The sequence below is a fragment of the Scatophagus argus genome, chromosome 10, assembly GCF_020382885.2.
Source record: "Scatophagus argus isolate fScaArg1 chromosome 10, fScaArg1.pri, whole genome shotgun sequence".
Taxonomy (NCBI): Eukaryota; Metazoa; Chordata; class Actinopteri; family Scatophagidae; genus Scatophagus; species Scatophagus argus.
Genome location: NC_058502.1, coordinates 19,420,056 through 19,436,034, shown reverse-complemented (window position 1 = coordinate 19,436,034; position 15,979 = coordinate 19,420,056). Strand labels below are relative to the sequence as shown.

General features: G+C 40.3%; 1 protein-coding gene across 1 annotated transcript in view; it reads right to left on the bottom strand.

Annotated features, from left to right (window-relative positions):
• Positions 1 to 15,979, bottom strand: part of LOC124065750 (serine/threonine-protein kinase 32C-like) — a 70,338-nt gene that overhangs the window by 37,115 nt on the left and 17,244 nt on the right. Inside the window, exon 2 of the mRNA XM_046401447.1 lies at positions 11,381 to 11,436. Coding sequence (XP_046257403.1) covers positions 11,381 to 11,436 — 56 coding nt within the window. The remainder of the gene's footprint in view (positions 1 to 11,380; positions 11,437 to 15,979) is intronic.

Here is a 15,979-nt window from a genome sequence, read left to right as displayed (position 1 = left end):
GTAATGGGTTTCATCCATCAGAGGAGATAATAAATCCTACCTATAACTGCAATTTAGCTTGTGGCTTTAACAATACTTTCTTTATTTGTTTGTTTGTTTTATGTTTATCTCACGGTTTGGTAGAAAATCTTAAGAGAAGCTAACAGGTCAGACTGTCCTGTTGGAGGACAAGGAATAGCAACTGAAAGTAAGATGTGGCAGTGTCAGTAAACCCAACTCCCCGGGGCTCATGGCGATTTTAGAGGCATTACAAGATGATTTATAGTATTTATATAAAATGGAACTGGGCTGTAAACAATACATTATTGTTATAAGAGAACAGAGTTTTTGGCTGTCATATTATGATGACAAAAGTACTACTCTACTACTCTAGTACTACTCTTAAAAGCTGCATTAAAGTTAAGTGAAAACATCCTGACTGTTTTAGTTCACCTGACTCTCAAGTTTGTTTATCATATTGGCATTTAGGCTTTATGGTGAAACTACAAGATAGCTTAAAATATATCTGCATTACACTGTATGACGGCGTTGTTTTTGGAAGTTTTGCCATTTGTTTCAACTGACAGTGCAAGTAAGAGCCGGTCTGAATAAATTCATTGCTTTGTTTAATAAGATCCTTGTCAGAAGGATCCTTATAATTGGAAATATGGAGGTAAATGTCCACATTAAGATAAAGAGCAAATGTCTGAACTTGGCTGAAATCACAATGACATTTTTCATGGAAGACTTTTTGAAATGCCACAGTAAGAAAAATACAATGAAATTAGTGATGGCTCGATACAATTTTGCTGCTTCAGTTTACGTTATATTGCGCATTATAGAGTGCAGCAAAGTCAATGAAAAGACACAAACAAAGACAAACATGTGCACAAAGCACAAACTGAGACGAGTGAATAGTCTTTGTGTTCAAAGTTATCATTCCAAAAAGAATATATGAATCTCTCAATCTTTAGGGGGTTAGAATAGACTCATATTTTAGTCTCATATATCGCATCAGTACTGATAGACACCAAAAATAACATGTATATGCAGGTTTTTTAACCACAAGTAAACCAACTAAAAATGGGAGACTGATTGTTTTCCTGTTGCCAGTAAACAAAATGCTTATCTCTTTATTTTTTTGGTGTGTCATGTTCAATGTTGCAAACACGCTGGAAAACAGGGAAGAGTAGAAAGCACCAGATGATATCCCTCATAAGAGTGCAGCCAGAAAATAAAATTTCTTAAAAAGCCCTAATCAGTAACATTCTGAATTAAATAGAATGTTATAAATGAATAAATAAATAGTTTTTTTCCAGACCTGATGGAAGTAGTTGAAGAGTGAACTATTTCACTTCCTTCTCACCCCTGTTGACAGTTGGACATGCAGAGAACTGAACAGGCGCTGACATGTAGGCCAATGACAATCTTACATTACTTTTTGACATGTTCTAACTCAGTGTCTCTTTCAAACTACATCAGTGTTCGAGACAGACAGAAAATTGCGAGGGGTGCTGCACTTCCATGAAGTTGGGTGACTAGCAAGAGAAAAACGGTCTAATTTAGTGCAGGGCTTTGAGTCGCAAATATGTGTTGAGCTCCAAACCAAAACGCCAAATGGAACCTACACCAGTCATTCTCCTTGTGACTAATAAAATGACTTTAGAGGGGTGACAGTTTGCCTTCAAGTTTGTACAGTATTCACAGTAGCACAACATCATTGGTCACAATTAGACATTGACTGTGACATAAAAAGGTTGAGACAAGGTCTCGGGACAGACTCTCTTACCACTCAGCCACCTTCATAAAGTATCAGGTAGTACATTGATATCATATCTCTGTGAGTCAACCTCCTCCGAGGTATCACAGCAGGCTGCCCTGTAGCCACTCTCTCCGTCCTTGCGTACCTGCCTTTGGGCAGGTGAATTTCAACAAATAAAAATAAAAGCCCCAACTCCCCTTTCTGCCACTTTAAATCTTTCATAAGCTAAGAAATAAGTCTGTAACCCAGAACTCTGCCTCACCCTCCAACACATTTCCCCCTCCTCAGACCTACCTCTGGTTAATCTCAATGTTATGCACTCCTTAAACACATGCACGTATTAAATGCTTGTTAGCTGAACATATCGCGCAGTCACAAAAAGCTCTTTCAAGTCGTGCTTCAAAGCAAAGTGTCACTGTGAAATCCCAGGGATGGCTGCATGTTGTTTACCTTTACAATCTGCCTTCTTTTTTACTCCTCATCCTCTCCAGTTTTCTGCTATAGTTAGTAGTCCTATCAATTGTTGTCAGAAGGTTTAAAGCTCCTGGGACAACACGGCTTGCAGAGAGGAAAAAAAGGTTGAATTCAGTGGACTCAGTAAGGAAGCTGTGGATTTTCTGTTTTCTAGGTCAGGTAAGTGCCAAGTCGGTCAGAAGCCTCTGACTGAAACACATGGGGAAACACAAACAGATTGAAGACCACTGCCTGAGGGGAGGTAGGAGGGTAGAGAGCAAGCAGCTTATGTCGCTGCTCTCAAGTTCAGCGGACATACACTGTACATTAAGTACTGACAGCCATCATTACCACAGACTGAATTCCATCTTATGTTTGTTGTTGGTACAATGCGTTGACACCCATCATTGAAGAGCTGTATAAGCAGGGGATAACCTGAAAACACGCAAGCAAATATGCTCACTCCCACACACATACATACACACTGTTGCCAACCCTGAATTTGAGCAAGAGTGCTTTGAGAGAGGGAAGCGAGGCAAACACACTTTCAGGGTCTGATGAACATGTCATCCAGGGAGAAGAAGGAATAATTTGCTCTTTCATTTGGTTCATTCCACTGGATGTCTTTTGCTCCACAGCGGCTGCTGTCAGCCTGCAGGAAATGAAAGTGTTTACTGAGCTTGGCCATCCATTTGCACAGCTCCAGGATGCACCATTACAGCAGGCATAACCATTAATAAGCACAGTCAGGGATCAGACTTCTGAGACTGAGCAAAGTGAAGCTTTGTAGTGAAAAGAGAGGTGTTTTCTGTGCAAGTGTGAAAATCATCTCAAGTGCAGATAAACACAAATAACACTGTACACCGAGACACAATACAAGCACATCAGGACCTCACACAGACTTTAAAGCAGCCATCATCGTTTTTACACAGCTGAAGTTAGGAAAGCTAGCAAAAGACTAAAGTCAGGAGGGCACACACAGAAGGCTCTTCTTTTTCATCAATCATTGCAATACATAAATACTTTCACACTGCCATCCTCCTGGAATAAAGCAACTGAAAACGTCTATTTTGTATTTATCAAAATCTGTAGTCTTTCTGCCGTGTTTTGTTCCTGATAGCTTATCTGCCAATATCCAATACCAATAATCTGTGGAGGCCAGGTACCACCATGACTATTTTCTTCCTATATTAATTTGGAAATAATTTACCCATTAAATTGTTAATCATTTTGTATAAAAAGTATCAGAAAATAGCAAAAGAAAAAAGCATGGTACAAGTGCAAGGCTTTGTCTTTTAACATCCTATTTTGTCTGGCCAATATTCAAAACATTAAAATGCTCAAGACAAAAAAGCAGGTGATCCTCGAAAACAAGAGCTAGAGAATTTTTGGCATTTTCGCTTGATAAATGTCGAAAAGAATTACCAAATTAACAAAATAGTTGCTGATTATTTCAGACTGCTGTGAATGTCATGTCATGGCTGAGACTTAATCCATCCAATTAAGTACTTATTGGCCCGTACCGATCCACTGTATCCAATTAGTTCATCCTGCACTTATAGGGATTCCCGATTTTGCAGGGGCAGCATGTTGGTGCAGTGGTTAGCACTATTGCCTCACAGCAAGAGGGTTCCAGGTTTGAATCCCTTCTGTGTGGAGTTTGCCTGTTCTTCCTGTGCCTGCATGGATTTTCTCCGGGTTCTCCCACAATCCCCAAAACATGCACATTAGGCTAACTGGCTACTCTACCATTGCCTCAAGGTGTAAGCATAAAATTGTTCTTAAAGCACATGCAAGCTTGCCTCAAGTGTGTACTTACTTTGAGTTTATACAACACACTCAAAAAGACTTTGAGGTCACTCATGTATGAAGGTGGCATAATAAGGATTACATGCATCACAGAATGTAAAGGAGAATAAAGATGATGTGTTCGTCAAGGCTTATCTCAACTATATTCTCTTTAGGTTTACTGAAAGTGTTAGAGGTGTGACTTTATGTTTCATTAAAGGTGGAATATTTCTTACATATTCATCAGAATGAATTTGGAGGCTTTTATTGATATCTTGTTCCAATTATTATGACAGAAATGCATGCTGTTTGGTAACTCCAGGTGCCATGGCCCAAAATACACTCTATAACATAACATTTTTTAAAAAATAAAAGCATGACAGAAATCAGTGAGAAATGAAACTGACCATTACCATGACTTTACACCCTGCCTGTTACCTTGATGCCTGTCTTGATAACTACAGGGATTTAACATGGCATGTTGGTTCACATGTCTGACAGCTTGCTCTTTTTTCTGTTTGAAGGTTTCATTCCCTGAGCTTTCTGTTAAAGAGAACGTCACTCAAATCACCACCCATATCCCTGTGGGACCAACACTGACATACATACATTTTCTCCATCAAATGTACAAGCACTTCAGCTTTCACAAGTGATTGATTTATGCACAAAGCCCTCACGCCCTGAATTAATGTCAGCCTTTATGTTCTTGCACAGACCATATGCATTTTTAACAGCAGGGGATTTGGCACTTAAAATTCTTATTGATTTTTGAAATTTCAGCCACATGTATACGAAAGCTGGTTTCTCATTTGTAGTTGGCAATAGTCTTTTTTTTTTTTTTGCCAGTTGAAATCACATCTGTGACCAGCAGATTTTAACAGCCGTAACTAGCTAGGTAATTAACATTAGCTAAACTAAACTATAGTTACCTTGTTATCTGAACATGCAGTTGCAACATTTGCAGACTCCTTGAACAACTGCTGTTCAGGGAAGTTTGCCAAAGAACAATTGCACTTATTTCTATTGGACAGAGGTTATTTTGATTAATGTAATTAATGCAAAATCCAGCCACTCATACTGAAAAAATGTAACGGCTATCAAATATCTTCGATAGTCTCTGATCTTTCATGTTGTGTAGCCTCGGGCAGCTTGATGATGAAGTTTGCAGGTTGATGGAATTCTTATCTAAACCTTTAAATCTAAATGAGAGTCATTTTATCATAGTTTTGTATCAATTTTAAAATCTGAAAATGTAACCATATCCTGTGAAAGTGTGAGATTGTCACACTTTTGCAATTCATTCTCCATGGAGCTGCACAGATATCAGAAATGAGGAGGTGGAACAAAACTATTTTCTTTTTTTAGCTAACACAGTCAGTGAAGTTAAATCATGATACAGTACATGTGAATACTGAGATTGTGTGGTATTCTCTGGAGAAGTATGGCTGGAATGATAATGAAGACAAGCAAGAATTTAACACTGGTATTGGAGAAAGAGTTACAATACTCAAGATGTAAAGGAACATGCTTTGGCATACTTGGACAGTGATAAAATGAGATGTAGACTGTGGTGAAAAATTCTTGTGGTCTAGCGACAGCTGTCAGGTTCGCAGCATTGCTGACATCTCTGCATGACTCATTTTCTACCATGATCATTAAGGCCCTATTATTTTTTTTAGATTTTTCTAAATTTTCCATGCAGTTTTATCAAATAGATGGGTAATACAATGTACATAAAACAAGACAAATGAAAATGTGCCATTTAAAGATTTCTGGGTTGAGATTTCGTTCAAGCAGCTTTTTGAGTCCTGAAGCTATTTTATCCATATGGCCCCTGCTTCTTCTAGTAGCTTGCAGCAGACCTTTGAACAGTAAAGCCTATAGAGGTGCGGTGTGATGGAATACATACATTTCTGGGTTAATAGGTTGCTGAGGGCTACACTGCAGCTGGGCTGTGCTGCAAAGCTGCACTCTGCAAAACCAACTCTCATCTGAGCACTTCACACCTTATGAGCAATATGAGGCTCGACTGTCAGTCTTTACAGGCAGGAGGATTCTGGGAGGGCTGCACAGCTAAGGGAGAGAGAAAATGCTAACAAAGGCTTCATCATCTCCTGACCTTTCCACAGACGTTGGTGCCTTCCCCAGATATGATGAGGGTGTCACAGCTTCTCTCGCTGTCCTTTCCCCTCATTGTATCATCTCCTTCTCTCTCCCACTCCCACTTATTTCCAGCACCTGTCTCTATTTGTCAGTCTTTCTACTTCCATCATACTCTGCCCTAATGAGGACATTTATTTCCACAGAAGTGCGCGCGTGTGGACGGAGTATGAGGATGTAGAAAGCACCAGCTGAGCTCCCGCAGCACCTCTGACCTTCCTTGTCTTACTCCATCCGCCTCCCTCCCCCACTCTCCTCTCTCTGTTTAGATGTTTACCTGTCCAACTGACTGCTGGCATTAAGAAGCTGTCACTAAACTGCTGTCAGTGCCAATGACTGCCATGTTTCCCTCGAGTGTCAACTCCCCCCTAAAGCTCTCTCAGGCCTTAATGAGCCCTGCGGCGGAAACGACAGTCTCAAGCCTGAGCTGAGAAGATGTGGTGACAATGGGGGGCAAAAGTGTGATGCTCATGGGGAACAGGTAGATAGGGAGAAAGAGAGCAACAGGGGAGCAGGCAATTATCCCGACTCTGATGCTGTGTATGGTCATCTAGTCCTCCAGAAGGCATGTTACAAATGAGCTATATCCTCCACTGCTGCGGAAATAATCACACCAAGGTACCATCACTCTTCACCCCCACCTGGTAGAAAACAGATGCTCCAAAACATCACAGGGAGAAGTATAGGGAGGCTGCACGTAGAGTGGGAATGCAAATAATTTTAATGCGACATTTTACTCTTGCTAATACTGTATTGGCTTTCCAAAACAGATTCCTTTACTGCCGAGCCCATAAAACACGACTGAATTGAATTGTGAGAGGAGCACACTGAGACAGACACAGAGAAAATAGGGCTTATATATTAAAAAGAAAGGAAGGGAGGGAAAGAGGCACTTGTGGTGATACATCAGAGGAAGGAATGGAGAGAGTGATACGCCCCAAGACAAGAGAAAAACAGAATGACATTCTGGGCAAAAGAGAGTGAGATTTGAAGAAAATTTTGTGCAAACTACACTGCTTTTGCCATGTCCATGCTAGTGCCTGTTTAAGTGGCTCCAAGACATATCTGTCAGGTTTGAGCCCCTTGTGATACAGGAGATGGGGAGTGTGCAAGAGGAACTGGTCCACCAAGGGCAGCTCTCCAAATGGAATAATCTTGTACTTGGAATAATTAGTACAACTTGTCTAAATAATACACATAATGACTGATTACAACAAACTCACACTGTATGTCACACTATGAGAAGGTTATATGAAAAAGTCTTGGTCAACACAATTAACCACTGCATATGGTGCAAACAAATAAAACACGATAATGAAAATTATTTCATTTTATATTCCCTTCACTATGAAAGCTGAGAACAACTGTTACTTGCATGAGATCTCAAGTTAATTTATCTCTTTATCAAGAAACCAAAGGAACGATTTTAGATAACAAGATAATTTACCACTAGAAAATGACTTGTTTTCTTGAGATCACAGGATAATTGCATAGATCTCTGAAAAGAGTGTCTGATTTATTTGATCACACCTGATTTTCAGCCCTCAAGATCACAGTCATGACTGTTGAGAGGACCCATAACTGAACAGTACAGTTACAAGCACTCCAGTGTAATCAGCAGTTATGACTGAAGTGCACTCGCTTGCAGCGGGCAGGTCTTCTCCTTAAATGACGAGGACTGATCTGAATGTGTCTAACAGAAACGCATGTGCCAGTTTCTGCGTCTGTTAGATCCTGATGCTCGATGATGGGTAATTCTTGCTCTGATATTTTTAAACTTGAATCAGTAGCTAAAGTTGTCAAGATCCAATCTGAGCATGTTGACATGGCATCCCTGATGTTTGATAAAAAAAAATATAAGTAATAAGAGGAAACAACCTTTTCTTTTCTCATGATAAAGGGTTCATTTTCTTGTTATTGAGATAAAAAAAAAACCTGTTGGTAACGAAATAATTAAACCTGTGATCTTGGGATAACGTTACTACAGAAAAAAAAGCAAGCACAACCTCTTGGCTTCTCTACTTCCCAATCCTGACACAGATTAAGTCTAAAAATTATTATTATTATTATGATGACCCATCCCGTTAATAAAAGACCTGCTGTACACTTATTTGTATTTACTGGGTACATAAAGACATAAATGATGGTTTTCTACATATGCAGAGGAGAAGCAGAAGCACTAAGTACAACCTACTAATTAGCTTCTGCCAATAGTTTGTACAGCTACACTGGCACCAAATACAGTGCACTAACAGACAACTGCCAATTTATTATGTGTCAAATCATGTCATATTCTGATCGGTTGGTTTGTAAATTAGCTGTCAGTGCAACACACTATGTGATCCAAGAACACTATTTTTGAATAATAACTTAATGCTTTAACATGTATCCTACACAACTGTTAAAAGCAGACAGTGTGGGATTGCTCTAAATCCCACAATGTAATAAGAGACCTCAAGACCAGACTGCACAAGCTTTAAGACGGGGAAGATGACAGAGGAAGAAGCTCTTGTGTTCAAGGGCAGTCAAGACAGACACCAGTGCTAATGCGGTACATACTGTATATGTTTATATCAAAGGAGAGACATAAAGAGAAAGAACAGGGGAAAAAAGAGTGCTGAGCAGGTCTGCAGATGGCTTTCATAGATGGAGCTTTCCTCTGCTTCCCCTCTGGCAGCCTCCTCTTTCTCAGCTCCAACCTACCTCAAGACTCCCCACTGTGCAAGAATGAGCCCCACCACGCACATTCCCACACTTTCACAGATCAACACAAACACACACATATACACTACCGCACACAGGAAAAAAAAAAAAAAAAACATTTTCTTGGAGTACCTACACAAGCTGGAACATACAGATCATCTTTCACAGCGTGAGGTAAATACCTCTCTGTGTTTGTGCCTGAGTCTGTCCTTCACTCTGTGCATTTCTCTCAACCACGCCCACACACACACACACACACACACACACACACACACACACACACGCACAGACAGACAGAGACACACCCACATCTTTAAGTTGGTATTTTGATTTGTTTTGTTTTTTTTTTTTTTTACACACCATTTTAGATTTTTAAAAATCATTAGAACCTAATTTCATGGTGTGAATAAGGATATGATACCAAGTTGATTCTAAACTTCTTGGTGCAAAAAACACTATCCAGATCACAAAAAAGTTGGCATGCTGTGTAAAACATAAATAAAACACAATGTAATAATTTGTTAAGCTGTTCTGATGCAGACTCAATTGAAAACAGTACAAAGACAATATATTTAATGTTAGCAACGTCACTGATTTTTGTTAATATTTGCTTATTCTGAATTTGATGACATTGACTGGCGACCAGTCCAGGGTGAACCCCGCCTCTCGCCCGTAGTCAGCTGGGATAGGCTCCAGCTCCCCCGCGACCCTGACGGATAAGCGGTATAGAAAATGGATGGATGAATTTGACGACACTTTTGGAGCATTCCACAGGCAAACAGGTTCAGAGGTGATACTGTAATATCATGACTGGCTTTGAAAGGAGCGTCCTCGAAAGGCTCAGTCGGTTCACAAGAAAGGCTGAAGCAAGTTTCACCCTTTTGTGAAACTGGTGATTGTATAAACGGTATTAGTACATGGACTCAGGAACACTTAATAAAACTGTTGTTAGTGAGCATAGTTCATTTGCAAATATTTGTATTTGTTTAAGTTTTATACATGGTGTCCCAACTGGAATCGAAATCTTAGAAATCTATGCAAATCTTATCTTGTAAGACTTACAACATTATGTATTCTTTTTCATAATTTGCTTTGTCTTGTAATGAATGCCAATTAGAGAACATGGTTTATTGATCTTCTTTATTTCTGTAATGGACACAAACCAATGCAGGCATCTGTGTGTTTAGTCAGAAACTATTATAACTATTAGCATAATGGTAAGTATTCAATAAGTATTCAGAAACAGCAGGAACACAGAGTGAGACCACAGTGGGTCAAAAAACACGAGACAGGATGACCTCCAACAAGGACAAACTTTATCTGGATGTCTCTGCGAGTATCTGTCTGACTGTGTGAGCTTAACGTGTCTTTGTGAGCACACGTGCCTCATAAAAGAGTGTGCGAACATGACTGTGTTACAGGTATTATGTAACAGGAAGCCGGTTCTCCAGCGCCAAGAAAGAAACAGCAACTTATTTCAACTTATTTCTTTATAGATGCATTTTTTAAACCAAAAGCACAAATAAATATTTGTTTACATGTGGCATTTATTGCCCCCGGAAAAAAACTGATGTGAGTGTAAATCATTTTTCAAAACATTTGGGCTGCCCTGTTTCAGTCATTAAAGCTAGACCTGCATGCAGCGTATTTCCCGGCTTACTGCAGATTCCTTTCAGTATCATAAGGGAAGTGACAGCAGCTTGAGGGAACAAAGCAATAAGTAAAAATTAACATAAATTCACATGGTAATATATTCAGCATTGGGCAATGACTTTCCATATAACAGAGGGACATGTTTTTGAAAAAAGATTGTGTTTTCAGAGGAGAAAAGCAGGAAGAATTTGCAAAGTCGTGCACAGACACGAGTATAATGAACAAATATTAGCCGTGATATTTGGGATTCAAAATGAAGATAAACTATTCCAATCTCTGGAGCCCAATTGTGATTACACACACACACACTGCTCTGAATTCATTACTGAAGTCTCTTACAGGCATTCAATATGGACACAAAGGAATTCTTCAACTAACAAATGGCCCACAAGTTAATCCAAAAATGTCTGTTTCATCAACAATGGCCACCAATGATGATATTGGCACCTGAGACTAGGATGAAAAGAACTGCGGTAATTTGGTTTCACAATATGCAGCACACACACGCCAAGTTTTCCTCCCTGTTGTACTCAGCCCAGCCATTGAGCGTGATGACAAATGCAGCCACACTATTGTGCTACTCTGTAATTAAATGGAGACGTGGGGTCAAAACTCCCAACAGGTTGGCTGACATGACATGAAAGGTAAATTGGCTCTCCTCTAAGTGACTTTATAGAGGGAATTATATAGGCTTTATTGATAACTATTATTAAAATATAATAATTATTTATCTGTTCAGTGGCATAATAGCATAAGAACTAGTGTTATCTCCCACAGCCCATTCTGCTTGGCCTTGTTCTTTACCAGCGATAATGACTGGGTGCTGGGTAACTGAAGGTACAGAACACACACCCACTGCATGAAAAATGGATGTTACATTACCTTTCCAAAGCTCCCTTTCCCAATGGCCCGCAATATCTGGAAGTGGTCAAAATTCACTGTGAAGAAAAAGAGAGACAAAGGGGAAGAAGGAGGCGGTCAGTATGAATTCAGCTACATTTCAGGACAAAAGGAATGAGACATTTTTTTAAGTGTTTTGGTACTGATTAAGAGAAATAAGTCACCATGTTAACACATTCTAAATGCACTATAATGTGGGCATGTGAGCTGATGAGCTGCTGTGCTACCGCTATCCGACTTCCTCCTGGTCATCTGTGTTACTGATTGATATTTGCCTCTGTTCTGTGTGTGTGTGTGTGTGTGTGTAGCAGTGCCGCGGGCAGATGTGAGCACAGCAGGCAAGATGCTAACTCATGCAGCTCCTCCTTAAAAGTCAGTCAGCTTCTGAAGCTGCCATCCTGATCTGCTCAGCCCCCTGTCCGTGTAGACAAGAAGCAATCGTGAGAGAAGAAGGCACATGCTGGGCTCCTACAGTCAGACCCACTGCCAGCTGACCTATGCACCCCAGGCTGAATGAGGAGGTAAACCCCACAATGCCTTTTGCTTCCAGACAAAAGACAAGATGTGGTTTGTATGTTTTGTCTGGAAGATAGACTAATCCAGTGTGGATTCTCCTTGCTCAGTCTTTTGTACATGGCTAATCCGCGCGTATGCCATGGCTCTGGCTGCACCCTGGTGCCAACACACCATGAACATAGCTATCTTTGAGCGATTAAAAGGAATAAAGAGAGCTGTGGGGAAAAACATGCATATACAAAATGGTGGGTTTATAGGTTCAGCGTTTCCTCTTTCACATGAGAATGATGATGTGTTTCTGTCTAGCTCCCATGTCAACATTAACCTAACTTTAACACTGATTATGTTGAGCGGCACATGCTGAATGCTACCATATTCCAACAGAAATGCTTGACAGTTAAACAGCTTTAGATGGAATCGGGTGTCCTGCAAACAATCCGATAGTCACTCTCACTTCAGTGATTAGTCAGGCATGTGAAGATGAGAAAGAAAGGAGGGTTTGAATTCGTCTCTCAGCTTGTCTTTTTTCACTCTTCAGGAGAGACAGTCTGAAAATGTGCACAGTGTCCCCTTAATTGAAACAATTATCATATGTCAGTCCCATGACGGCTGTCCTTCCAGTGTGGCCGCTGATGTTGATTGATTAAAAAAAGGAAACCTAAGAAATTTAAACTCACTCTCACTAAATTATTGGAATATGACTCTTCATGACAAATGACATAATTAACCATCCACCTCAACCTTTTTTTTTTTAAAACCCATCCATCGATCTCCCCAGTATCACAGCGCTTCCTCCAAGTATGAGTCATCGAGTAACGGGAAGCGAAACAAAAGCACCGCCCTCCTCTTAACTGGCCTGGTGAAAAGGAGTTGCTCTTGAGATTCAGGGGCAAAAGAGATTTGGGCATAGTTCTATTCTAAGGGGATAATTAGAGCAGACATAGCGTTTCCTCTAACCATCACTTCAGCATTACAGACTGTCTTCCTCCTCCCCATGTGCCAGGCTGGCTCCCACATGCTGGGAGGAAGAATTATGTTCAAAACAGCATAGGACTACATACAGGCTTTACACTGATTTAAATCCCAGTATAGACTGTTTCCAGACTGGCTGACCAGTGAAATTGACCAGGTTGAGAGTGAAGTGCTTCTAGTTCGGCAAACAAATGACTTCACAGAAGAGTTTTCCTCTTTACCTGTGGACTTCATTAACAAATCCTGTGTGATTAACCATTCACCTGCAATTCAACAAGTGCTGCCAGTGAGTGTCCTTAAATATGCAGCATTTTTCTTTCCCAACTTCAAGTGGTTAATTTCTGCACAGTTGCTGCAGTGGGTGTTTAGTCTAATGATTCAAAGACAGGGGGCATCCATTTTACACGCTGACGTCAACAAATGCCGCTGATGGTGTTTGTAATTTGCATCTTTTCATGTGGTCAAGTGGAACTCGAGAATCCAGCAAGTTGACAGCAAGTGTGGTTGGATAGTATCTGCAGTCACTACGTTTGGCTCCATCAACTGCTCTCAGGTTTCAGTGGATGCTGCACAAAAGACTAAACCCTGCAGCAAACGGCAGCGGGTAGTGTGAGTGAATTTGATCTACCATGGAGACAGTGGGGGAACGACATCTTTTCCCCTGTAGGGGCTGGGAGCTGCTGACACATCAGGATGATATGCTGAGTGGGCTCCACAGGGGTCCTCACTGGGTGATTGGCTCCTGTGGAGGAGCTGATATTGGCATACAGCCCATGTCAAGGGGCATGGGAAGTGTGAGTGTGAGAGTATGTATGTGTGTCCATGCACTGAAAACCTGTAACTGAGCCAAAATCACAATTCACACCTCACTAAGAAGAACTCTTGTTTTTACTTAATCATAAAGTAGAGTTGCAAAGTGTGAGGAGCAGCAGCTCAGGTTGTAAGAAGTCCGCCCGTGTTGTTTCGCTTTTGTTCATCTATTTCACTTTACAGTTCTGGGCCAATCAGCTGGAGAGGCCACCTGAAGTTCTCCTGGTGCACTCAATGGCCAATAATAATACTAATATGGATTATGAAAATTGTTGATTAGCGTACGACTCAACTAACTGTTTCACTGCTAAGAGAATGTGGTGATACCAAGGGAGAAGAGTTTCCTTGTTCTGGTAATTACAGTTTTTTTTTTTTACCGAAAAAATGTGTCAGACATATTCAAACTTTTCTGGTCATAATGTCCAATGAAAATAATTCCCTTGTGTTCACACCAAACATGAAGCTAATTCGTGTGGCATGACTATATACAAAGTCAATACAAGGCGTAGGAGCAAAATCGAAAATATTCAGCACGAGTGAAAAGGTTGTTGAGGGGCTTTGCAGCAAGTTGTGTGGGGAGAACTGAGTAGAGCACAGAGACGGAAGATGAGCTCCGATGTGGTCAGTGATCAGTTCCGTCTATCATTTGCTAAGCAACGGTCTGTTCATCCCAAACGCATTTTCTGTAGCCTGGTTGGTTAAGGATTTGGTTGGATGATGGGACACCTGCAGTCTGTGGTAGCATTTTAGTGAGGTACAACAGCATCTGTCTCGCATGTTTATCTGATTAGCCTTAATAGATACCACTAATCAAATTATTCAAATTATTTAGAATGAATACTGGCTGATTGATCGGTGACCACTCAATCCGAGCACCCTTATCACCCTTACCAACACTTTGTGTCTCTGCAAATTATTTTCTATCACACATAACATTTGATAGGAATTTTTCCCATTTGTCTGGCACATTGAAGTCTTTCAAAACCACAAATGGAAACTTTGAAAGGAAGATAAAACCGTTCTCAAATATTTCAATCTCAGGAGCTGATGACAACAAGCCAATAACCTTGGTGTGGTACAGTTAGGAGCTTCATACAACCTCATCAAAAGCTTAGCTTTTTTTCAATAATGATTTCAGTTTCACTGGGTGATAAAAGAGAGAAGTGTAGAGGCTAAACAAGGTGAACCATGTGGAGGACACCTTCAAGACCATGAGAAATGCATTATGCAACAAGATCATTAACCTTGCTAATTATACCCTGGGAAGTACTGAATTGCAGAGGGGTCTCCAGAGACATTGCCATTTTCTACAACTTCAGAATCTTTATAAAGTAAGACAAAACAAATCTACAGCTTAAGCAACAAGTCGAATGAGTGTCAGTCAAAAAAAAAAATGAATATAGTGACACAAAAAAAAGACTGCAATTAACAGCTGGTAAGACATGGAGAGGCAGGACATGTTGACACCTACAAAAAAAGTATATGAAATTAGTATGTGGCGCAAGTTTCTATAGTCATATTTTGGTATTAATTATGAATCTGAAGATAATGTAATTTTCATGAGACGTTCTTTATTAATCACCATCACAGTCGCTGCTCCCGGCACAAAGAAAGTTGAGTGAGGGGAGGAGGAGTGGCAATTTATCAAGAGCGCAGATGCTGATGAATTATGAGTTCAACTCATACACAAGAACCTGGAGTTTAGATAGCTGTGGTGTGATTCAGTACAAACAGATGCTTGGCGCTTCAAGGTTGTGAGTTTATGTTATGCAATGTCACTTGTTTGAGAAAAGTCAGATGTATTCACTTTTTTTTTTAATGGTACTACACGGTGTGCTAAAAACTGATCCAAAATGGAGACAAACAAATGAATGAACGTTTGTCATATAGTTTCTTCATTTATTTCTGTAATTATTTAGTGTTAAGGCACATCATCATTCCATCCAAACCCAACAAGTTGTCCTTCGAGAACAGATGTAAAAAGTAGTTAAAATTAAGTATTGAAGCATTCTTCACAAAAAACAACAACACCCACACCATCACATTCTCCACGATGTGGCCTCAAATTTCACCCTAGGTTCCCCAAAGAGGCTATATCTAACTGGAGGAGAAACCCCACACGATCAATAAACTGGACCAATGATGCTGTTCCACTGTCACCTGAAATAGATGCATCAAGCTGAGCTGTAGGATGCTACCAAGGAATAAGAAGGATGCAAAGCGCTATCCTAATGGGGGGCAACCTAATACCTTTGATGTCAGAGCTTGAGGCTATTAATCTAC